Consider the following 24845-nt stretch of genomic DNA (forward strand, 5'->3'; position numbering starts at 1 on the left):
AATAACCTTCAAAGAGTAGTGTGGGGAATATTGCAGACCATCCTGAAATGAGAATTAAAGCTGATTTATTTTTTTTTAGATGACCAGGTTTTGTTCCTTTTAAAAAACAAAACAAAACAAAAAAGCTGATTTATATTTGTAGAATGTAGGAAACAAATCACCTTCGAGATGGAGCTATTTCTAAAGAAAATATTACTACCGTGAGTGAGCAAAAACCACCGAACGGACTCATCCCGCCCCTTCGTCCTTACTAACCTGCTTCTCCATTACCCAGGTGTGCTCTGCGGCCCTGGTACTATCCACGAAGTGGTGCTGAAGCAGGTGATCATTCCTGGCTATCTGAAGCCATTCCCAGTGGAGCCATAACACCCTTGGTCTCCCCTTGCCTCCAAAATCTCGAGCTGTCAACCGACTTATGCATGCTTAATATGCAAACCTGAACTCTGCGGGTGTCGCACCAGATGCCCTGCCAACAATTTTTTTACTGATCCCTCCTCTTGGCCACTGTCACCATGCCTTAGACCCATGCCAGTTCCTTTGACAGGGTTATAATAGCTCATCCTACAAGATCAGTGAAAATGTATGTGATTCATTATACGCTTTCATTCTTGAGACAAGGATATGCATAATGGAAATACACACCCAAGAGAAGATGTAGCTCCTTGAATATGTATTGGTTATTTCTTTTTCTTTTTCTTTTCTTTTTTTTTTTTTTTTTTTGCGCGCATTACTAATCCAGGATGGTTTGCAATCCACATTACATGGAATTGCGAGTATCCTCAGCCTTGTCCCCTAAGCTTTGGAAAAACATGTTTCCTGAGATTAAAATCACTAGCTAACGGTTTCCTGCCCCGCTTTGGCCCCTCAGCTTCCTCCTGCCTGGCTGGGGCCAGATCCGCGAGCAACGGTGTCCACAGCTCTTCGCTGTGCGAGGGGATATCCAGATCCCGGAGTCTTGCGGCTGCCTCTTAAACCCAGGATCTACCCTGTCCCTCCCCATCCTCCCCTCCGCCCGCCCCGCGCTGCCCTAGGAGGAGCCTAAATGTCCGCTTCCCCCGCTGAAGGGGATTGTAATGCGTAAACAGGATTAACTCTCTCTCCTCCAGTTGCGCAGATCTGCCCGCGGCCTGCGGGCCGGAGTGAGCCCCATGGGTGCGCGGAGCGCGCGGCTCGGGGAGTGGGGGATGTGGGAGCATCAGACCTCGGAGCTGTCCCTGGGGCCCGCTTCTTCGCCGAGAGGGGCTGGGGACTACAGCCTGCGGAGCTGCTCCTGGGAAGCCGGGGCTGACGGCCGCGACAGCTCGGGCTCCTAGCGGCAGCCTCCGCTCCGCCACCTCCCTCTCCCTCCCCGCGCTTCCTCTCCGCCCACCGCGCTCCAGCCTCCCGGTCGCCGCCGGCTCAGTCCTCCGCCCCCCTGGAGCCGCCGCGCCCGCCCGCCCCAGCCATGGGAGACCTGCCGGGCCTCGTGCGCCTCTCCATCGCCCTGCGCATCCAGCCGAACGACGGCCCGGTTTTCTACAAGGTGGACGGGCAGCGCTTCGGCCAGAACCGCACCATCAAGCTGCTCACGGGTTCCTCCTACAAGGTGGAGGTGAAGATTAAGCCCACCACGCTGCAGGTCGAGTGAGTGCGGGCGCGCGCCGCGGCTAACCGGCCCGTCTCGGGATACGCTGGGTGGAACGAGGTCCCCGGGACAGCCAGAGCCTCTCCCGGGCACCTCTTGCCTCTCACCTCGCCCGGAGGGCCCAGGAGGTTTTGTTGGGGGGAGGTATGAGGTCAGCTGTCTGCTCCCTAGGTCATCTCCTTCGCTATTCTCGCTTCCCTCCACGCCTTAAGGGTGAGGTGTTTAAAACTGCAACTGGAAGCCAGGGGATTGGGGTTTTTTTCTTGTAAATTTCTCATCCCTTCTGTCCAGCCATTGATGCGGACCCTCAGGCGGCCGGGGTGGGGCGGAGGGGAGAAGCTCGCCCTGGGCTTCACCTACCGCAATTCCGGTTCATCTCCGCCGAGTTCTGCGAGACTGAAGGAGGGAAAGAGGCTGAGTTATGAGGTATAAAATTGGGGGTGGCTGATTACTGGGGCTTCTTAAGGATGCTCGCCACTCATCCATCAGCCATTATGAGCCTGGAATCCCGGGGCTGGAAGAGCAAGCCTGAGGGCAGCCTTCCCCACTTAGGCCTAGTTTTCTTTGCCTGGTGTGTTTCTTTTTCTCCTGAATTGTCTGTTTCAGCCTGATGATGGGATTAGCAGCATCCTTACAACAAAAGGATGGTGGTGTGTGTGTGTGTGTGTGTGTGTGGCAGAAACTATCTCGTCTCTGCTATCAGAGGTTGATGTATCCAGTAAACCTCGGGCTAGAAAGTCAGTGTAGAAGAGTGCAGGAACGGGGAAGTATCCTTTACCATAAGAGGTGGAGTCCTTTACCTCTCAGCTTCTGCCTAAGCATGGTGGAAAGAGGAAAGAAACCACCCCGTATTGTATCTACTACCATTTGCTGAGCTCAAAAGGTGGGGTGGAGAGAAAGGGCTGATAGGTTAAGTCTCCCCCAGTACACCTTAATTCAACAAAGTTGTATCGGCCAATAGACTTTAATTCAACAAAGTTGTATCCACCTTCTAGGTGCCAGGCTCCAGTTGAAAGACCTAGAATCAAACCTGGGTTGATTCTGATGCTCTTGGTCTATTTACTTGTCAGCATCCCCAGCAGCTCCAAGCATCCATTATCCTCACATTTCCCAGTGTTCTATGCATCTAGATATGATCTAGACTTTTCCTTTCCCTTTTTTCCTGGCAAACTCTTCTACCAAGTTACCTGGTCTAGTTCCCTCAGGATAGTTCTCTATTTTTCAAGTTAATCTAAAAACAAATTTGTGTTAATGATAAAACTTTTTTTTTCCTGTTATACTTTAATTTTTTCAAAGCGCTTCAATGCCCTAACTAGTGGTTCTCAAACCTGAGTGTACATGAGAATCACCTAGAGGGCTCTTTAAAACACAGATGACTAAAAAAAAAAAAAAACACACAGATGACTGAACCTCACCTTAAGTAGATGTAGTAAACTCTAGCACTAGAGTGGAGCTTAAGAATTTGCTTTCTGATAGGTTGGCAGGTGATACTGACATTGCTGGTCCAGGGATGAGACTTCAAGAACCATTACCCTAACATGAGGAATGATGCAGTGAGAATTTTTGGTATATGCCTGGCTTGAGGAAGTGTACCCCCCAAATCATGGACCCCTAATGTTCTATTGTTGCAACAGAAAAAAAAAATTATTAGAGAACTTGTTCAGTGGTTCTGAATTCTACCTGTGCATTAGAATCACCTCTGCAATGTTAAAATAAATTTACAAATGCCCAAACCACACCCCAAGCCAAGTGTTTGAAATAGGCTGGGTATAGCTAGATTTTTAAAAGTTCCACGGATGAGAAACTAAAGAGGAAGACCATTGACAGAATCTGACTTAGCCTTGTACAAGTATTCTGGATGAGAATACTCATGTCAATCCAGAGAGATTAAGCATTGATCTAGGTTCACATGACTGGTTAGTTGGGAAAGACAAGCTCCCTAAAGTTTCAGAACTTTCTATCACACCACAGTGTCTCTGTTAGCCAACCCTGTATGGTTTCTGCCCAGGGTTATGGTCCAGACCAGGACAGGGTGCCTAAGCTAATATCTACCATATATGATCAACTCAAGTCCGTTGCAGGAACATTTCCATTGGTGGTGTGGTTGTCCCACTGGAACTGAAGTCTAAAGAGCCCGATGGGGACAGAATCGTATATACAGGAACATATGACACAGAAGGTGTGGCCCCAACCAAGAGTGGAGAACGGCAGCCCATCCAGATCACCATGCCGGTAAGGTCTACTTGGGAGTGTTGGGGTATGATGCCAAAGCAAATGGAAACCATGTAAAGGAAAATAATCACTATTTTCCCTTAAGAAAGGATATAAAATCAAATATTATGAAATGTTATATCAGCTCATAGTTTCATATATTTGTTCATAATGTCCCAGTTGTTGTTCTAGTCTCTAAGTCATGTCCAATTTTTTGTGACCCCATGGACTCTAGCCTGCCAGGTTCCTCTGTCTATGGGATTTCCCAGACAAGAATACTTCCCAACCCAAGGATCGAACCCACATCTCCTGCATTGGCAGGCAGATTCTTTACCACTGAGCCACCTGGGAAGCCCAGTGTCTCAGTACAGTTAATTAAATAATCCATGCTTCTCCAGTGATCAGTTTTATAGTAATTTCTTTGTGGCAAAAAATGAATTCTCTCGCTACATTTTTGTTATCTGTTCCATTGATCTGCCTATACTTAATGCCACTGCTGCACTGTTTTTACAGTACATGTTTGTGTATTTTATAATTGGCCACCTTACTGAACTTGCTTACTAAAATTCTTCATTCAGTTATCTTGGATTTTTCAGGTAGATAGTCACAATCTATTAATTCATATCATAGTGTCATTTTCTGGGTTTTTTTTCCTGCCCTTATTGCACTGGCTAATGTTTCTAGAATAATGTTTTCTACTAATAGCGGTAATCCTTATCTCCAACATTTCACTATTAGATATACTGTTGGTTTCAAATATTTGTCTTGTTAAAGCATCCTTTTTCTGGTTCATTAAGAGATAATTGGGAGATGTGTTGAATTTCATTTCATTCCTTTACCCATCTATGGAAATAATATAGAATACTAAACTTCTCATTTCTTCAAAGAAACCCTACTTAATGTCACTTATCATTTTTAATATATTGTTACATTGAAAATGCTAATATTTAAGGGTTTTAATTTTTAATTTTATTATTTTTTTTGTTTGGCTGATTTATCAGCAAATATGTAAAGACTTCCTCTATATATCAGGCATTGGGGGAAGAGTGGTGAACAGAATAGATTTCCCTGGCTTCATAGGGCTTCTAATCTAGAGGAGGAAAACATACTTTATACAAGATTATCAATAATAAAGTAAATAATTATTATTGTACAAAATGTACTAAAAAAGTAGTGGTACCCTTGGGACATATACCAGGGGTCTTAGTCTAGCCCAAGATTTAAGGGATGGCTTTCTTAAGAGCTGACAGAAGAGGGAACACTTGAGGAAAAAGGAGCTACAACGATCAACAGCTGGAGGACAGCAAAATGTGTTTCAAGGAATGAGTAGCCCAGCATAGCTTGAGCAGACAGTGAGGTACAGACTGATTTAAGATTAAGATGGATTTAACACAACATTGTCAGAGAAGGCGATGGCAACGCACTCCAGTACTCCTGTCTGGCAAATCCCATGGACGGAGGAGCCTGGTAGGCTGCAGTCCATGGGGTCGCTAGGAGTTGGATACGACTTAGCGACTTCACTTTCACTTTTCCCTTTCATGCACTGGAGAAGGAAATGGCAACCCACTCCAGTGTTCTTGCCTGGAGAATCCCAGGGATGGGGGAGCTTGGTGGGCTGCAGTCTCTGGGGTCGCACAGAGTCAGACATGACTGAAGCGACTTAGCAGCAGCAGCAGCAGCAGCAACCCAAGATTGTAAATCAACTATATTCCAATAAAAATTTTTTTTAAAAAAAGATTAAACTGGAGAGGTAAATAGAGCTTAGATGTTACAGGGCCTGCTTATTGAATTTATCTTCATGCCTCTGGGAATCCATTGAAAGTTTGTTAGTCAACTTTGGTATACAATTTACATAAAAATTTTATGTAAATATATTCACCAGGCTAGATTACTGGAGTGGGTAGCCTTTGCCTTGTCCAGGGGATCTTCCCAACCCAGGGATCAAACCCAGGTCTCCCACATTGCAGGCAGATTCTTTACCAGCTGAGCCACAAGGGAAGCGTAAATATATTAATACACCAATTTAAACTGTACAGTAACATAGATTTTGACTAGTGTATAATCACCACCCCAATAAAAATATAGAACATTTCTGGTCATCCTGAAAATTTCCTCCATGCCTATCTGTAGTCAGTGCCCCCAGTCTTAGCCACTCTGAGCTTTTTGTCTCAATAACAGTTCTAATGGTTCTAGAATTTCATGTAAATAGAATCATGGCATTGTGGCTGATTTCTTTCACTTAGCATTATGTTGTAGTATAATGTTTTTGTTTAAATAGTTGGTTCCTTTTGTTATGAGTAGTATTTCATGGTAAGGATATATAAGAGTTTATTTATCCCTTTACCAATAAATGAACAGCTGGGTTGTTTGCAGCCTTTGGAGTTATAAATAAAATTGCCATGAATATTTGAGTATGAGTCTTAAAGTGAACATGTTTTCATTTCTCTTGAGTAAACACCTAAGAGGAGATTTAACAAATCACATGGTAAGTATACGTTTAACCATATAAGAAATATCCTGATTGTTGTACCATTTCATATTTTTACCAGCAATGTATAAGAATTCTAGTTACTTTACATAGTTAATTATATCAGTCTTTTAAGTTTCGAAATGCAAAAGACCTACAAGAGCTAAAACATTTCATTTCATGATCTATATTTTAGTCTTTAAATTGGATAGCCTAAATCTTTCAGCTTTGTTTATTCAAAGTCATTTTGACTATTCTAGGCCCTTGGCATTGTTATATAGATTTTAGCATGAACTTGTCAGTTCATTCTCCAATTCTCCAAGAACTGGAATATTAATTGGGTTTGCAAATTGGGCAGTTTGGGAAGATTTAAATATTGAGTCTTCGGATACATAAATACATCTGTTTATTTAGGTCTTAAAGCTTTAATTTCTCTATATAATGCATTACAGTGTTTCCTGTACAGATTTTATATATATGTTGTTAAATTTTTCATTAAGTATTTCATATTTAAATACTATTATATATGGTGATTTACTATTTATAGAAATAAAATTGATTTTTTTCTATATTCATCTTGAATTCTGAGGCCTTGCTAATCTCACTTGTTAATCCTAATAGTTGTTTGGGATTTTTTTTTTTATAGAACACTTAAGCTTTTCCATGTTTGATATAATGTCTTCTGCAAAGAAAAAGTTTTTCTTCTTCTTTTTCAATTCATATTCCTTTTATTTCTGTCTTGATGGCAATGCCTAGGACCTCCAGTTTGATGCTAAGCAGAACTGATGAGAGTGGACATCTTTGTTCCTTAATCTCAGGAAGAAAGCATTCAGTTTTTCAACACTAAGTACGATGTTAGCTGTAGGGTTTTTTATTAAATGCCTGTTATCAGGTTAATGAAGTTCCCTTCTATCACTAATTTATTGAAATTTTACTGAGAGGTTTAAAAAATATGAATGTGTAATGTTTTCAAATATTCTTTCTTTACCTACTGGGATGATCATATAATGTCTTCTTTATTCTCTAGTAGATTTTATTGTTTATTCAATGTTGAAACAACTTTGAGTTATTGAATACTAGGATAAATACCAATTGGTCAATGGTATGTTCCCTGTATATTTGACTGGATTTGATTCATTAACATTTTATTGAGGATTTTACATCTGTGTTCCTGAGAAATATTGGTCTGTGGTTTTCTTTTTTTGTATTGTCATTGTCTAGTTTTGGTATCAGAATAATAATAAAATTATTTGAAAGTTGTTCACTCTTCTGTTTTCTGGAAGAGTTTATATTATTATTATTAAAATATTATTTTTATTTAATGTTGGATAGAATTCACCAATGAAGGCACGCATTTCATTTTGTTTAAAGGCTTTTAGTTACAAATTCAACTTCCTTCTTTGATAACGGGCTATTCAGGTTTTATTTCTTGAGTTAATTTGTATAATTTGTCATTGATATCATTGATTTATTTCAACTAAATTGTCAAATTTGATGGCACAAAGGTGTTGGTAATAATCCTCCACCATCCTTTGATGTGTTAGGATCTCTAATAATGTCCACTCATTCTTTATGTTTACAATTTGCCATTCCTCCCTTATCCCCAACCAGTCTAGCTAGAGATTTACCAATTTTATTGGCTTTTTCAAAAACCCAGTTTTGTTTTCATATGCTTCACTGACCCATTTTTCTGTTTCATTGATTTCCAATCCTATCTGAATTATCTCTTTCTTTTGCGTGCATTAAAATATTTTAATTTAGGTTATACACACAGAGATAGAATTTGAGTCTATAATGTTCTTACCAAATTTGAGTTATTTTTAATTTTTATTTTGCCTCAAATTCTTTCCAACTTTACTCTCTCCTTTTCTTGTAGTGCTTCAATTACACATTGGACAGTTTGGTATTATCCTATAGGTCTTTAAGATCTTGTCCAATTGCTTTTATGGATCTCCAAATTATATACTTTCTATGGAGAAGGTAATGGCACCCCACTTCAGTACTCTTGCGTGGAAGATCCCATGGACAGAGGAGCCTGGTGGACTGCCGTCTATGGGGTCCCGAAGAGTCGGACGACTAAGCGCCTTCACTTTCACTTTTCACTCTCATGCACTGGAGAAGGAAATGGCAACCCACTCCAGTGTTCTTGCCTGGAGAATCCCAGGGACGGGGGAGCCTGGTGGGCTGCCGTCTATGGGGTCGTACAGAGTTGGACACGACTGAAGCGACTTAGCAGTAGCAGTATTGATATATACGCAAGTTCACTGTTTTTTTCATCTGCCCCAATTTACTCATGCTTGTTTTCTGATTTTTTTTCTATCATTATATTTTTCAGCTCTAGAATTTTTATCTGTATCTTCTATAGTTTCCATTTCTCAAGGTTCCTGATCTGTTTGCCCATTTTGACCATATACCCCTTTACCTCTTTGAGCATATTTATAATTGCTGGTCTGAAATATTTATTTGGTAAATCTGGTATCTAATCCCATTTAGAGCAGGAATGACTTTTTTCCTGAATATGGGTCATGCTTTCCTCTTTTGTTACTTGTTTGATAATATTTGATTAGAAACTAAACATTATAGATGGTATATTATTGATTTTAGTTTATTTTATTCTTCTGAGGATTATTCTCTTTTTGAGTTACATTCCTGGACTGAAGCAGCAAATTCTGTCTTTCCAGTAGGATAGCAGCTGAAGTCTCTGCTTACTTTTTTTCAACTTCCAGTTGCTGCTCTAGCCTAGTCCCCTTTGTCCCAGTGGAGTTTAGCAGTCAGGTAAGGAATTGGACAGTTTATACTAAGATTTTGGTATCATCCACCCTCAGGTTCCTCTAAATTTCCAGTTTCTCTGCCAGTCCTGAGCCCTTTGCTTTGGTACTTTCAAGCCATTAAGGCTTCAACTTCTCAGGTTTGGGAATGCATTCAATTAAAAAAAAAAAAAAAAAGGCAGCAAACTTCCAAATCTTATTCAGCATAACTTTCTCTTTCAAAAAGAGACGCTTCACTTAGATGAAATCAACCCTGCTAACACCCTGATCTGGGGACATCTGAGGAGCCTGACGTCCTATAGTCCATGGGGTCGCAGAAGAGTCAGAAACGACTTAGCGACTAAACCACCACCAATCTCTTGAACTATGAAACAATAAACTTCTGTTGTTTGGTGGGGGGAAATAGACTCTTTACTGGTTTGTCTGCTTTTTCAAGCAGGAAAAACCCCCTCCCAGCAGCCTATACGTGCGATTAGCCTGTAGAATTATGGCGTAGTCATAGTCAAGATTTTGGGTCTCACCTCTTCTGTAGCTCTCTTGCTTCCAGGATTTTCTCCCTAAATTTCCAGCTGCTCTTCCAGCCCAGGACACTCTTCTCCCTTTTCCAGTAGATAAAACTGCTGTTTCCTTCTGCGAGAACTGCCTGGGATTGGGGAGCACCCTCAGGCAAAAAACCACAGGGACAGTTCTTAATTGTTAGAATTGAGATCCTTCAAGAGGAACTGATTTCTGTCTTGTTTTCAGTTGCTTTTTAAAGGCATCAAATAGCTTTTGTTTGCATTTTGTCAGTTTCTTACAAACTTACATCTTTGTAAGTTTCATCTAACAGTTCCACTCCACTATTATCATCATTTTAAAAAAACATTTCAATGTAGGACTTCCATTTCCTGGTAACGGTGATAAGATTTGCCAGTTGTTAAAAATCAGTCTAGTAGCAATGTGTAGATTAGAAAGGGAAATGGGCAAAGGACAGAAGGTCTTCACAGTTTAAGATGGGTTGTTAGAGTTAATCGCTTTATAAAATGAATTGGGCACATTTTCATAGTTTGTGCTCTGAAACTGTTTACATGGTGTATGATTTAGCTGTTATTTGAAAGTCTGACAGAATTTCCCCATGAAAGTCAGGATCCAAAGTAAAGATATTTGGAAAGAATATCCATAACTTTCAACTTAGTCCATTAAGTTTGCCTTTGGAGAGGCTTTGAAGATTTTATTGAGTCCATTTTAGTTGGTTTTCTGAGAAAACTATCCATTTCTACAGAAACACATTTTAAAAGGTATTTTTAGACTTCTAAAAAAATATTTGAAGATCACATATCCAGTAAAGGGCTGGTGGATCAAAATAGATTTCTTTTGTATCAAACAAGTATGCTTCTATTCTAGTGTATCAAGAATAGCATATGTATCAATAATTAGAGTTAAAGGAATGATTAACTGGAAGCAGAATTGCAAATGCTTATCAGAATTTTATTTTTGTTAATTTTTTTTAATTTTATTGAAGTTTAGTATATTTACAGTGTTGTGTTAATTTCTTCTGTATAGCTAAGTTACTCGGTCATATATGTTTATATTTTCCAGAAAATCCTGGAAGACTATATATATATATATATATATAGTGTTTTTCATAGTCTTTTCCATTATGGTTTGTCATAAAATATTGAACATAGTTCCCTGTGCTATACAGTATGACCTTGTTGGTTTTCTATCTTATATATAATAGTTTGCCTCTGCTAATCCCAAACTTCCTTTCCTTCCCTCCCCTACCCTCTCTCCCCCTTGGCAACCACAAGTGTGTTGTCTATCTCTGTGACTCTGTTTTTCTTTCATAGACATGTTGATTTGTATAGTATTTTAGATTCCACATGTAAGTGCTATCATATGGTATTTGTCTTTTTCTTTCTGACTTACTTTGCTTAGTATGATAATCTCTAGGTCTATCCAAGTTGCTGCAAATGGCATTATTTCATTCTTTTTGATAGCTGAGTAATATTCATTGTATGTGTGCACCACATCTTCTTTATCCATTCATCTGTCAAAGGACATTTAGGTTGTTTCCATGTCTTGGCTAAATGGTGCTGCTTGAACATAGTGATGCGTGTATCTTTTAAAACTTTTATTTTTGTCTGGGCATATGCCCAGGAGTGGGATTGCTGAATCATATGGCAACTCTCTTTTCAGTTTTTTGGGGGAAACTCCATACTGTTTTCCATAGTGTCTGCACCAGTTTACATTCCCACCAATGGTGTAGAGATCTCCGCCCCCTGTCCAGCATTTGTTATTTGTAGACCTTTTAATGATAGCCATTCTGACTGGTGTGAGGTGGTACCTCATTGCAGTTTTGATTTGCATTTCTCTAATAGTGATGTTGAGCATCTTTTCATGTGCCTATTGGCCATCTATCAGAATTCTAATGAGAGCTCAAAAGGCCATAGAGCTGACTTTAAGTTGTTCATTCTTTCACTGAACTGGTACTGAGCCCTGGATTAGGTACAGAGGCAGTCACAGTAGATGAGACTGTATCCCGTTCCAGGTGGTCACCGGACAGGAGAGGAGACCTCCCCTCCCCACCTTCTCCCTGGAGCCAGTATGGGCAGAGCTATAACTTCCTGGGGTTTTAAAAGGGTGTGGAGTCACACTTCTTTTGCTGCAAGTGTAAAAACAACACTAGGGAGAACAATTAACAAACAATTTAGAACTTGGTTAAAAACTTAATTGGATTTGTAAACTAAGAACATCTACATTATTTTGAATGAGACTGAAACACAGTATTTTTTTTAATGTGAGTATAATTTAAACACATCCATAAAAAGAAAGATTTTATTATTCACAGTAAGTCTGGATTGCCTGTCCAGGTACCTGCTAAAAGGCTGGAGAGCTTTTAAGTTACTCAGTGCCTTTGGGGTGTGTTTTGGGGAAAAGAATCTCTACGCTCTAACTCAAGAATCCTGAGTTCCATCTGTAAAGCCTAGATTCTTCCATATAATTTCCACTCTAGAAGAAGCAGGTGATTGATAGTTGAATGTTCCAGCAGTGATCACATAGCGTTAGGTTTGAGCATTGGCCATGCATTTGTGTTTTATTTGTAGTAGGCTGATTCTCAGGAAAACAATGGAAATTAGAGGTTTTCTGTATGTTAGCAGCTCTGGTATTGAATTCAAATGTTCATTCTAGTGGTGAAGCTTTCAGCTAGTTTCATCATTATCCTGTGACATTTTTAAGTTACCATTATTATGACTCAAATTTTAAAAAGTGTAGACATACCATATTCTCATAGGCAACACCAAAACCGTGAACTATCCAGGTAAATACAGTCAGTTAAGCAGCAAGTTCCTGGATTATTAAAATTACATACTTTATCAAGGGAAACATCAGTGGTGTGGGTGCCTGAGGAAACCTCTAGAATGTGAGAATTCAAACTGGAAGTTATGAAGGTATTAGGAGGCCATCTTCTTCTATAATTAACTGTGTGTTAGTCCCTCAGTTGTGTCCGACTCTTTGAAACCCCATGGACTGTAGCCTGCCAGGTTCCTCTGTCCATGGGATTCTCCAGGCAAGAATACTGGAGTGGGTTGCCATTCCCTTCTCCAGGAGATATTCTTGACCCAGGTCTTCTGCATTACAGATGATTCTCTGTCATCTGAGCCATGAGGGAAGCCCCATAATTAACTGTGATTCCAGGCAGTGGGATCCCAGGCTTAACTCAGTGGGCCTGTTTCTTTAATACAAATAGGTGGATTCTACTCTTTGATCACTAAGACCACTGTCAGCCCTAACAGGGTATAAAAATTATAAACTTACCCATAGGGTATGATACTAGTTATTTGCTGAAGAAGTCAGATTCTCAAATACTGTCATTTAGGATGACACCAACTAGGACTGAAACCCAACAAATCCATATAGGATTCCTTCCTGGTTGGGTACAGGCATGCCGGGAAGTGTGGCAATGCATCCCAGCGTATCAGGGGATTTGCATGTTTCTTTAAAAAACTGTGAAATATCAAGACAAGATTCAGAAATGTGAGCAAACTTTTTTTTTTTTTTGACTGAACTGAACATTTATATTCATGTAACATATCCCAGAATTTCAGCTTTTTCAATTATACTTAAAATAATTATGATTAGAATCTGTTCCTGGCTCAGACCTCTACTGCTGCCACAGCCAGACTAAGGCAGGATTCTCTGGTTTACCTATTCCTAATCATCAAATGGTTCTCAGTACATTGTGAACTAAGGCTTGCAGTAACTAAGAATCTGCACTCCAAGAAAGAATAATTTACATTGTTTTATATTCAAAAATATTCTGGAGTCTGAATACTCACTAGCATTCGTGGCTTATCTTTATACATAAAAATGACAACACTAATCCACCACTAGTAGAATAAATAGTATACTGAATTTATCTTTCAACTGCATATAAGATTTGGCTGATGTATTCTTTTTTTTCATCTATCTCCTCCCTTGAGATCAACAAAACTATGCAAATTGGGTAGGGATGAAATAAAGTTAACTAGCCCTCCCAGAAAGATCTCAGTTAAGCTCATACACACACTAACTGTCTTAAACACAAGCTCTCAATTCTTAGTCTGCTGATCTCACAATTTGATCTGAATCTGGGAGACAGAGAAGAAAGTCCATTCTTCCCCTTACTAACACGCTGTTGCTTCAAGTATGCCTGGTAAGCAGACATTGATCAGAAAACTACAAACCTAGCAGAAATCAAATAGACTCCTCATAAATCTACAAACAATGGAAAAATACTAATTTGAATAACATTGAACTCCCCTCCCCAAAAAAACCCCTCTACATTAGAAAAACAGGAAATCTGACAGCCCAGTCTTCTTTACCATGAAATCTATTTCACCTAAATTTCAAGAGAGAGAGAGAAAATAAGGTACATCAAGGATTTCTTCATATCTTTTCGCCGTTCTCTTTAGATCATCTTCTTTCTCTGCAATTTTTTTATATAACTGATTTGTCTCTTCTTGATGGCTTTCTAAAAGTTCAGCCTCCACTTCCTGGGCTTTATCGATGGTCTCCTTTATGGTCATTTCCAGTTCCTGTTCCTTTTGTGCCAGCTGTGTATGAAACTCTCTCATCAGCTGTTTTAATGTGGAATTGTGCTTCAACTCAAGATCTTCCTGCTCCTGTTTGATTTTCTCTTCCATTTCTTTTTCATACTCTTTCTTTATTATATCCAGTTCTTGCTGATGCTCCTTCCGCAGCATTCGAATATCTTTCTGCAGTTTAACCACCTCCTGGCTCAGCTTCCGCTTCTCCTGCTCCGCCCCTGCTAATTTAAACTCCAGGTCATTGTGATCGGCCTCCATGTTACTAAGCGAGCTGGGCTGAACCACGTGTGATGTGGACTTTCCTTCAGCACCTTCTTCCAAAACTTCTGTGGGTTTACTTTTTCCATTCATCTGTTGTAGAGCCTGTAAACTTTCAAGTTTTGAGGTCAGCTCTTCGATTTCAATTCTGTGTCCTTCCCTCTCTTTCAATAAGCAGGAATCCAGCTCTTTCATTTTTTGCTCCAAGATCTGACAGGTCAAGTCCTCCCCCTGGAGCGTTTTCTGGACATTGTCAACCACATTTTCCAAGTTCTGCTTTGCCCCTGTGTTATTTTTGTCTCCTTCTGCTTCCAAATGCTGGGAAGAAACCAAGGAGTGTTTCTTGTTTTTTCCTTCAAGTTCTTCTTGAAGCTGATTTATCATCACTCGATCCTCATGTTGTTTTGCTTCGGCCTGTTCTATCTTTATTAAGAGCTCCTGGTATTTGCACTGTATTTCAGAATGAGAGGAAATTATTTCTTCTTTTTCCTGCTCCAGCCTCTGCACTAGCATTTCCTTTTCAATTAAATTTCTTTGTAAGACACCGAGTTTTTCTTCACATGCATTATGCACACAGCCTTGGGAATCTGCTTCTTCTTGCTCAGTACACACTGCCACATTTTCTGACAATCTGGGTACAACTGACGTTTCAGATTGTGGTGAACTTTCCGCGGACTTCAGTTTTTCTTCCAAGATGTGAATTTCTCTGTCTCTTTCCTGCAGTTTTGTAGTTAGCTCACTCAGATGGCTTTCTTTGTCTTTTCTGTATTGCTGTTCTTTCTCTTCCATTTGTGATAACAACTGCTTCTTGATGGCAGCAATCTTTTGTTCAGCTTTTTTCTCCAATTCTGCTAATTTCGCAGCACCTTCTGTGAGCAAACTTTTAAAGCACCAGGTAATCCCTACATTTTTATTTGGTTCATTTTCAGATTAACTTCCACATAAATACATTCTATAGTTGCAATCATTTTTAATATATATTGTCCAACTTTCTACATATTTTTAAAATTTTAATGGTAATATAAGACTCTATCACAATGTATCACGATTAGATTTACCCAGATATTAGATATATTGATTGTCCCATCATAAAAAGTGCTATAGTGTAAAATTTTATATATGTATATACATATATATCTACCTCAATCTGAGTAAAAATATTTGGTCAAAAGAACTGAATCTTTAAGGCTGTTCTCCAATATGGCATTTTGGTGTTTGTTTTTTTTTTAAGTTGTACATACTATTTTACAATGTTGCTAGCAATGAAGAAGCCTACTGACTTTGTTATAATTATGACATCACCAAGAATCACTTCAAATGTAATAGATTTTCCAGTTTACTTTTCACTATCACAAGAATGAACATTTCTACATGTCAATTTAATTTTGTTTCTTCTGTAGATTGTTCTTTCATGTTTTGTCAATGCTTCTGTTGAAAATTATTTTTTTAAATCACAGACTCCTAATAAAGAAAAAAATCTGTCATACCTATCCTATTTCTCTTACTTTTGCTCTGTTTTATTTTCCATTGTATAGGAATACAATTACACTAAAATTTTTCATTTTTTATTATGATTTCTTCTTTTAAAATGAAGATGGTTATTTTTTCATAGTCAACAGTCTATTTTGGCTTTCCCATAATTTTAGATTTTATGTGATTTAACTTTCCTCTAATTCAAACTTGATTTATGTTTATATTGTACATCATTTCCAAAAGATTTAAAATGGTATTTCACATTTTATGGGTCCAAGCAGTAAAGCCTACGTCCTTAAATATAATTTCTACTCTAGAAGAAGCAGGTGATTGATTGTTCCAACAATGATCATACAGCTTTTGGTTTGTGCATTAGTCATGCATCTGTATTTTATCAGTCATAGGCTGATTCAATTACAGTTGAAATTAGAATTATTAACTGAAATTAGAAGTTTTCCTGATCAAGTATGCAGCTGAAATGTTAAGTGAAAATTTCATTTTAGTGATGAAAGCCTTGCATATGCTTTAACACTATCCTATGACAAAACTTTTGTCAAGCTTAAATATTACACATTGCTGGCACAACCAATTACACAAGTAATAATGAAGTCTTGAGATGTCCAGGTAAAGTCAATTAATCAGGTAGGTGAAGCTACCAAGGAAAGCTGAATTAAAGGGACACCAAAACAACTTCTTATAAGTCTAAGGTTACCTCAAAATAGTTTCTCAGATTTTTAAACGTTGGATAAATGATGCTAGGATAAATTGGCTATTTGGGAGGCTCTGTTCTTCTTTCCTGATGCCTTTCCTTCTTTCGTGATCAAAAAATATTTCAGATGGATTATGAGATTATCTCTAAAGCATCAACTTTGTAAAAAAAAATCAAAATGAAAAGAATCTATCTAAACCTAAAAGAAATGGAAGAAATTCAAAGGTAAAAATGGAAGAAATCCAAAGATTAAAAATGGAAAACTCTGATTACATAAATGTAGGTTTCCTATTAAACATTGTAAGCAAAGTTAAACTAAATTTTCCTTAAAAGGCAATTTAAACTAAAAGGCAAATGATACTTGGTGACACGTGAAAAGCTTATTTATAACATGGATGGTTAAGCAGTGTTGCCTCGATTTACCACTGCCTGTGCAGACAATGCTGCAGCCCTGAAGCTGAACTCAGGATGTTATCAAATGCCATCTGACTTAGATTAGTGGCAGTGATCTCTTTATTCACATAATTCCAGAGGCCCTGGTACAGGGAATTAATGAATGATACCCAACTCTAAGTCCTTCGCTGACAGCTCAGTGGTAAAGAACCTGCCTGCCAGTACAGGAGACAGAGGGGATGTGGGTTCCATCCCTGGGTGGGGAAGATCCCCTAGAGAAGGAAATGGCAACCCACTCCAGTATTATTGCCTGGGAAATCCCACAGACAGAGGAGCCTGGTGGAGGGCTACAGTCCATGGAGTCACAAAAGAGTTGGGCACGGCTTAGTGACTAAACAACAACACCCAACTCTAAAAGCTCTCCACCCCCATTTCAAAGAGTATTGCTGACTTGTACTTTAATGGGACTAATTCTCCACTTAGTCCCTTCAAGGAGAGAGCTCAAAGGGAGATTCTGTCTGCGTTATGATAGTCATCACATTATTCCCCTTTTGTCTGGCCCTCTTAGACAGGAGACTGGGGGGAGTTTGGAGGAATGAGGCAAGAGTACATGAGCCTGTTGTGAACCTGTGTTGTGCCGCTTACACATACGTTCCCAAACGTAAAATGTGTTCCTCATGTCAACTCTTTCTAATATTTTGGCACAATCTGTTACTTCATATATAAAGAATTCTTAGAAACCAGTAAGGAAGAGAACCTTACTGGACATAGGAAATTGAAAGAGAAGGACATGGGAAATTGAAAAATAAGCAAAAAGTAAAGAGGCTAAAGGAATGCAAATCATCAATAAATATTAAAAATGACAATTTCACTATTGATAAATATATATATATAAATAACACAAGGCCAATTTTCACCCACAAAATTTTCCAAATAGTAAAAATAATACTACTAATTCAGTGCTAGTGTATTTCTTTATGAAATATGATTTACTCTAAATTGATTTTGGGTCCTGCAAACTTGCTGAATTTGCTTGTTAATTGCTTCATAGTTTTTGCACACATATTTTTATTGTGAATTGAAAGTTTTGTTTCCCTTTTTCCCCCTCTTGCCTTAAGATACTGACTTAGAGCCACTAATACAATGCTGAACAGGAATAGAAGCAACTGCTCTCCTTGCCTTATTTCCATCTTATAGGGAAAGGACTCAGTTCACTTAACGTTGAAGGTGATGTTAGCTATTGTTTTTTTATTGGTGGCCCTTAATCAGACTGAAGAACTTTTCTTCTATTCCTAGTTTGGTGAGAGTTTTTATTATATATATGATAATAAAGTATAAGGATGGTAAAAGGTATAAATAAGGATGGTATAAGTATAAATAAGGTATAAGGCAGTTGAATTACCACATGTTCTTTCTGCATTTATTGATATGATTACATAGTGTTTCTCCTTTATTTTGTTAATATGGCAAATTACATGGATTTTCAAATATTGAACCATCCTTGAGTTCTGAAGATAAACCTCCAATGTAATATCCTTTATTATGTATTGGTGGATTTGATTTACTAATATTTCAAGCAAATAAAATTATGTAAATTTTATGCATAAATCCATGAGGAATTTTTGTCTGCAACTTTCCTTTACCCGTAATATCCTGGTCAGGTTTTGGTATCAGGGTAACAGTGGCTTCACAAAATGAATTGAGACGTATTCCTTCCTTTGTTACGTAGAATCAGTATTTTCCCCTTAAGTGTATGAATTTATCAATGAAGGCACTGAGCCTGAAATTGTCTTCCTGGGAAGAATTTTAATTACAAATTCAATTTCTTTAGTAGTTAGAGATTTAGTGATAGTTTGTGTCTTTCAAAGAATTTGTACATTTGTACACCAAATGTATTGGTATATATTGTTGTTAGGCTCTAGGTTGTGGCCAACACTTTTGCAACCCAATGGACTGCACCCTGCCAGATTCCTCGGTCCTTGAGATTTCCTAAACAAGGATACTGGAGTGGGTTACCATTGCTTCTCCCAGGGATCTTCCCAATGCAGGGATTGAACCCATGTCTCCTGCATCGGCAGGCAGATGTTTTTACCACTGAGCCACCAGGGAAGCCCATTATTGGTATACCATTGTTCCTAATCTAAGGATCCCATGTTGTTACCAATATAGGATCAATAGTGATAGCATCTTTCATTCCTAATATTGGTAATTTGCCTTCTTTTTCCTGCTCAGTTTTATCACTTTTAAAGAGTTTTTAAAGAAGATTTTAGTTTCATCAGTTTTTCTTTACTGTTTTCCTTTTCTGTTTCATTCATTTCTGCTCTTTATTGCTTTTCTTCTTCTTACTACTATACAGTTAAAATTAAAAGAACTGGCAATGTCAGCTTTTGGAGAGAATGTATCAATAGAACAACTGAAATTCATATTGCTGGTGGGAAAGTAAAATGGCACAATCACTTTGGGAAAGTTTAGCAATTTCTTATGAAGTTAGGTATACTTATAAGACTTAGAACTTTTAACCCTATCTATTCAGCTAAGAGAAATGGAAAATAAGGATTTACTAATAAAACTTCAAACGATACAGGAATAGAGATGTTCAGAATCCGGTAGGAATTGGTAGATCATACCACAGTAAAAGTTATAGATGCTTATTTACACTGAAATAGTTTACTAATGAAGTAACATCTATCAATACAGTAAGTTCATTCTGTGCTCCTAAGTCAATGAATTTCTGAGTCACTTTATTCTTGATGAATTTCACAAGTCACTGGTGAAATTGAGTAGAATGGTGAATAGAGAGAAGTACTCTGGGGATTCTAGGTCATATGGTTGTAAGACCACCACAGAAATTGTTTAAAACAAATTCTTCAGGACTTCCTTGGTGGTACAGTGATTAAATATCTGCCTTCCAATTTAGGAGACATGAGTTCAATCCACAAATCGGGAAGATTCCATATGCCATGGGGCAACTAAGCCCATGTGCTACAATTACTAAACCCACACTCTAGAGCCCATGAGCCACAACTACTGAACCCATACAACAACTACCGAGCCCAAGTGCTGCAACCCAGAGCCTTTGTGCCGAGAGCCTTTTCTCTTCAACAGGAAAAGCCACCACAGTGAGAAGCCCATGTACCGCAACTAGAGAGTAGCCCCTGCTCTCCTTAGGGAAAGCCTGCACAGAGTAACAAAGACCCAGCACAACAGAAAAAAAAAATTAATAAAATATTTACTGTTTATTAACAAGTCAAGACTCCTCACTTAGTACTGAGGACAACAAATGATTCTCCTCTCCTTAGAATCTGATGGGTTCCCCTTCACATTGGTTGTGAAATTAAAGTGTACCAAGGCTTGTAACTTGTAAGAACACTAAAGTAAATAAAATGTCCAGGTGTATAGTAGAGTGTCAGTTTCAGAATACGATAAACTGGGTGGCTTAAACACCAGATATTTATTTCTCACAGTTCTGGAGGCTGGAAATCCAAGATCAAGGTGCCAGCAGACCTGGTGTCTAATGAGAACACTGTTCTGATTCATAGACAGCTTCTTTCTTAGCATGGGAGAAACAGATAAGGAACAGAGAAACAGATCATCCCTCTCATGTCTACTTTTATAAGGGCACTAATTCTATTCATGAGGGCTCCATCTTCCCACTGTAATTACTTCTGGAGGATCCCACTTCCAAATACCATCACTGGGGATTTAGGCTTCACCATATGAGTTTTGGGGAGATACAATCAGTCTGTAGTGGCGTCCTAAAACATTCTACACATGACAATTCATAGATGTTCTTCTCATTCAGGGAGGAAAAAGAAACACTGTTCAGTAGCTTATAGCTCATTTGCTTGTACACTGGTTATCAGTGTCTAGATGAAGATGAGGAAACCTAGCTTCTTGACTTGCTCCTACCACTAGCTGGCTGCACAGTACTAGAGCAACTCACGTAACCTCTCTGAATTAGTTCTTTCATCCACAAAATGGAGATGTTAAAACCAGTCACAAGACTGAATGAGATTAAATGATAGTAATTGTGTATTTTAAAAAAGAGAGCTATTAAATGCATAGAATTATACTGTGTCTAATTGCATCACTGGGGAGCTTGCCTGGGTAGATTTTCCTTGGAAGGCACAGATGGGTTGGGAGTGGGTAGAGAGCTGTGTAGTTGTTTCTGTTCTTCAAAAACAATGTCAGCTTTGAAGACCCCATCTGTTCTTAGCCAGAACAGAAGAAATCCTGAGTTAGGTAGAGATGGCCAGGAAATAGAGCTCCAGAAGGAAGACTACAAAGAGCGCTTATGAGAAGTTAAAACAATTAAGATGTGGGAGAGAGGAAAATAATGCCTAGTCACCAGCAGTTAAGTTTACTATAACATGGCCTTGAATCCAACATTAACAAAAGAGAAACAGAGTAGAATTTTTAGCTGTGACTTGCTGTCAACATATTTCTGTTTTGGTGTACTGTGTTACTGAGAATTCTTGGATGGAGACTTTCTTAGTTGTAAGGATACTCAGATGTAAGTGTAGTGCCTTAAGGGCTTTCATTTTTGTTTATTGCCTGTGGTCATAATCATCTTTATTTGTTTTTGTGACTAACTTTTATTTATATCTAGTTCCAAAAAGGCCGCAGTATTGTTTCTCCCACTTACCTAACCTTGTTTCAAGCTGCTCCTGAGAAAGTTTAGTTGGTGTTTATAAAATATTTTTATAACTTAATTCAGTTGCACTTAAAATGTACAGTCTCCTACGTTGGTCAAAAGTAATAGTAAGTTATCTCGGTGATTTGTAAAATGAGATATCAGTTTATTATTACCACTTAAGGGTGGTATTATAAACAAAGTTGTAATGTTTTCATTAGGATATATGTATCCTTAATAGATTTTATTAAATCCCTAGGGTTTGAGGGATATTTATGTTAATTTTTCAGGGGTGATAGATCCATTTCACCATTTAAAATATTCTTTCTGCTTATAAGAGTAACATTTATTGCAGAAAATCTAAGTAGAAAGATAGAGAAAGTTTACTTTGGGAACTGTTGTTAATATTTTTCCTTTTTCTTTTCTCTATACATCCTAGTGTATTTGAGCTCATTTTCAGCCATCTCTTTTCTGTTAACATTGTTTTAATCATCTTCTGTCATCATTAAAACTAAATTCCTGGGCTTCCCTTGGGGCTCAGTGGTAAAGAACCCATCTGCCAATGCAGAAGACACAGTTTCAATCCCTGATGAGGAAGGATTCGACATGCCCCTGGGCAACTAAGCCCGTGTGCCACAGCTACTGCGCCTGTTCTCTAGAGTCCGCTGACCACAGCTACTGAGCCCATGCGCTGCAACTACTGAAGCCCACATGCCTCAGAGCACATGCGCCCAACAAGGAGCCACCGCAGTAAGAAGTTCGGGCACCACAACCAAAGCATAGCCCCCACTCGCCACAACTAGAGAAAAGCCTGCACAACAGCGAAGACCTAGCAGAGGCAAAACTAAATAAATAATACATTAAAAAAAAACACCTAAATTTCTGTGTGGAGGTTATACATATTCAGGGTACAGATATACCACCATTTCTCATAATACTTTCCTAAGGTTTTAGGCTTAAATTGCTTCTGGTATTTGAAAATATTTGCTAAGTTGATAGGTGAACAAGTTACAAAACTCTGAAAGTTTGTATTTCTTTAATTACTAATAATACTACATTTGAATATTTTTCAGAGTTAGCCAATTGTTTTAATGAACTGTTCAGTTTTATCCAAATGTTCTTAGTAGTTCTTCACATATTTTATGTTAAGGATATTAGCTATTTGGTAAAACTTGTAAATACAATTTGGCTTAACATTTTTTCTGATTATAAAAGTAAAATTTGATCATTAAATCTTTAAAGTACCAATAAGTACATAGAAGAAAATTAAACTTATTCCATCAGCAGTAACATGTATAATTTTTTAAATGTAATTTATTTATTGGCTGCACTGGGTCTGCGTTGCATGCAGGCTTTCTCTAGTTGCGGAGAGTGGGGGCTCCTCTCTAGTTGTGGTGCACGGGCTTCTCGTTGCTGTGACTTCTCTTGTTGCAGAGCCTAGGTTCTAGGGCATGGGGTTCGGTAGTTGTAGCCCCTGGCTCAGTAGTCGCTTCTCATAGTCTCTAGAGCACAGGCTCATTAGTTGTGGCATGTGGGCTTAGTTGCTGCACGGCATGTGGGATCTTCCTGGACCAGGGACCGATCTCATGTCCCTACACTGGCAGGCAGATTCTTAACCACTGGACCACCAGGAAAGTCCGTAACATGTATAATTTTAATGAAATTAATGCTAGACAGTCTTGTTGGTACTCTGCTTAGTTCAGGTAACAATACAGAATAATAGAAATTTTTTATTTAAATATTTACATTTAGAATTGTTACATAGTATCCCACTATATAGATATGCCATAATTAATTAAGGATGGAAATTTAGTATTCAGTTTTTCACTATTCTGAACACTGTGATGTCAAGATAAATTATAAGTGAAATTGCTATACCCAAGTTATGTTCACAGCTTTACTTGATACAAATTACCCTTCCAAAAGGCTGTGTAATTCAGTTCCCACTGGCAGGGTTAAGAATACCTGTCTCCTTGTTGCTCATTAAAAATCAATATTTTTAATTTTTAATCAACATTGTTGTATAGTTTACATTTAATAAATATACCCATTTTAAGTATACTGATCAATGAGTTTTAACAAACACATACATGTGCTCTTGTAACCACCACCCCAATCAAGATGTAAAATGTTTCCGTCACCTGCAAAAAGTTGCCTGTGGCACATTTTCATCAATCATCTATCCCCTCCTCCTACCTCAGGTAGCCTATGTAACCACAGATATTTCCTCTCAGCATAGATTATATTCTGGGGCTTCCCTGATGGCTCAGCAGGTAAAGAATCCACCTGCAGTGCAGGACACACAAGAGATGCAGTTTCAATCCCTGAGTCAGGGAGATCCCCTGGAGTAGGAACTGGCAACCCACTCCAGTATTCTTGCCTGGAAAACTCCATGGACAGAGGAGCCTGGCATTCTATCACTATAAACTATATAGATACACATATATATGTACAAACATATACGGAATCATATAGTACATATATTCTTTGGGGTCTGGATTCTTTTGCTCAGCATGACTTTGAAATCCAACCTTATTGCTGCCTGAATCAGTATGTTCTATTTTATTGTTAAGTAAAAAGCCTTTTTATATTAATAGATACACCAAAATGTGTCTATCAGCAGGTAAATGATGGAACATTTGGGTTGATTCCAGTCTAGGGCTTTTGTGAATAAAGCTGCATATTTGTGCACAGGTCTTTAAGTCATTCCTTTCTAAAAAGAGAGACTTCATTTTCTTAGCTGAGAGAAGATTTGTGGACTCGAGGTACATCATCCACTGTTACAAGTCAAGCAAATTTTCCAAAGGCAAGCCAAACCTTGTTTTGGGATCAGATTAACAAGATGAGGCAATGGTGCAGGATATAATTTTGAAAGCATCTTGGAAAGCTATCTGGGAAGCACCTGATCACCCTCCCCCTGTGGCAGCCGCAAGCAGAAGGCTCCTATTGCTCCCTGCCCTCCCCCCTCCACGTCTTCTGGCTCCTGACAAGTCTAAGAACCCTACTAAGTCAGTGCCTGTCTCCTCCCATAACAAGGGAGGGTCAGAGGAGAAAATAACAACAGGCATCATGCTATTTAATGCCAGGTCCCCTAAATAGCTCCAGGAGATGGCGGCAGGGTCAGGCTACCCTGCAGGCCACTTGAGCCCCTGCCCAGTGGCCTCTAGGGTATTCTGTACCCTCTTCTCAGCTACATGAGAATTGTGTGCTCATGACTCTGGAGGATTCTGTGCAGTGTTT

The 24845-nt window shown here is 38.7% G+C and overlaps 1 protein-coding gene across 3 annotated transcripts in view; it reads left to right on the forward strand.

The window, feature by feature from the left end:
• Positions 1-1076: 1076 nt before the first annotated feature.
• Positions 1077-24845, forward strand: part of CNRIP1 (cannabinoid receptor interacting protein 1) — a 31439-nt gene continuing 7670 nt past the window's right edge. Inside the window, exons 1-3 of one of the 3 annotated variants that reach the window (XM_070379353.1) lie at positions 1079-1623; positions 3706-3856; positions 8179-13377. In XM_070379353.1, the coding sequence (XP_070235454.1) occupies positions 1445-1623; positions 3706-3856; positions 8179-8286 (438 nt within the window). In that variant the 5' untranslated portion in view covers positions 1079-1444 and the 3' untranslated portion in view covers positions 8287-13377. Of the gene's footprint in view, positions 1624-3705; positions 3857-8178; positions 13378-24845 lie in introns of those variants that run through there. The other 2 variants (XM_070379352.1, XM_005893575.3) reach the window with 2 other exon arrangements.

This window comes from Bos mutus, chromosome 11, assembly GCF_027580195.1.
Source record: "Bos mutus isolate GX-2022 chromosome 11, NWIPB_WYAK_1.1, whole genome shotgun sequence".
Classification (NCBI taxonomy): Eukaryota; Metazoa; Chordata; class Mammalia; order Artiodactyla; family Bovidae; genus Bos; species Bos mutus.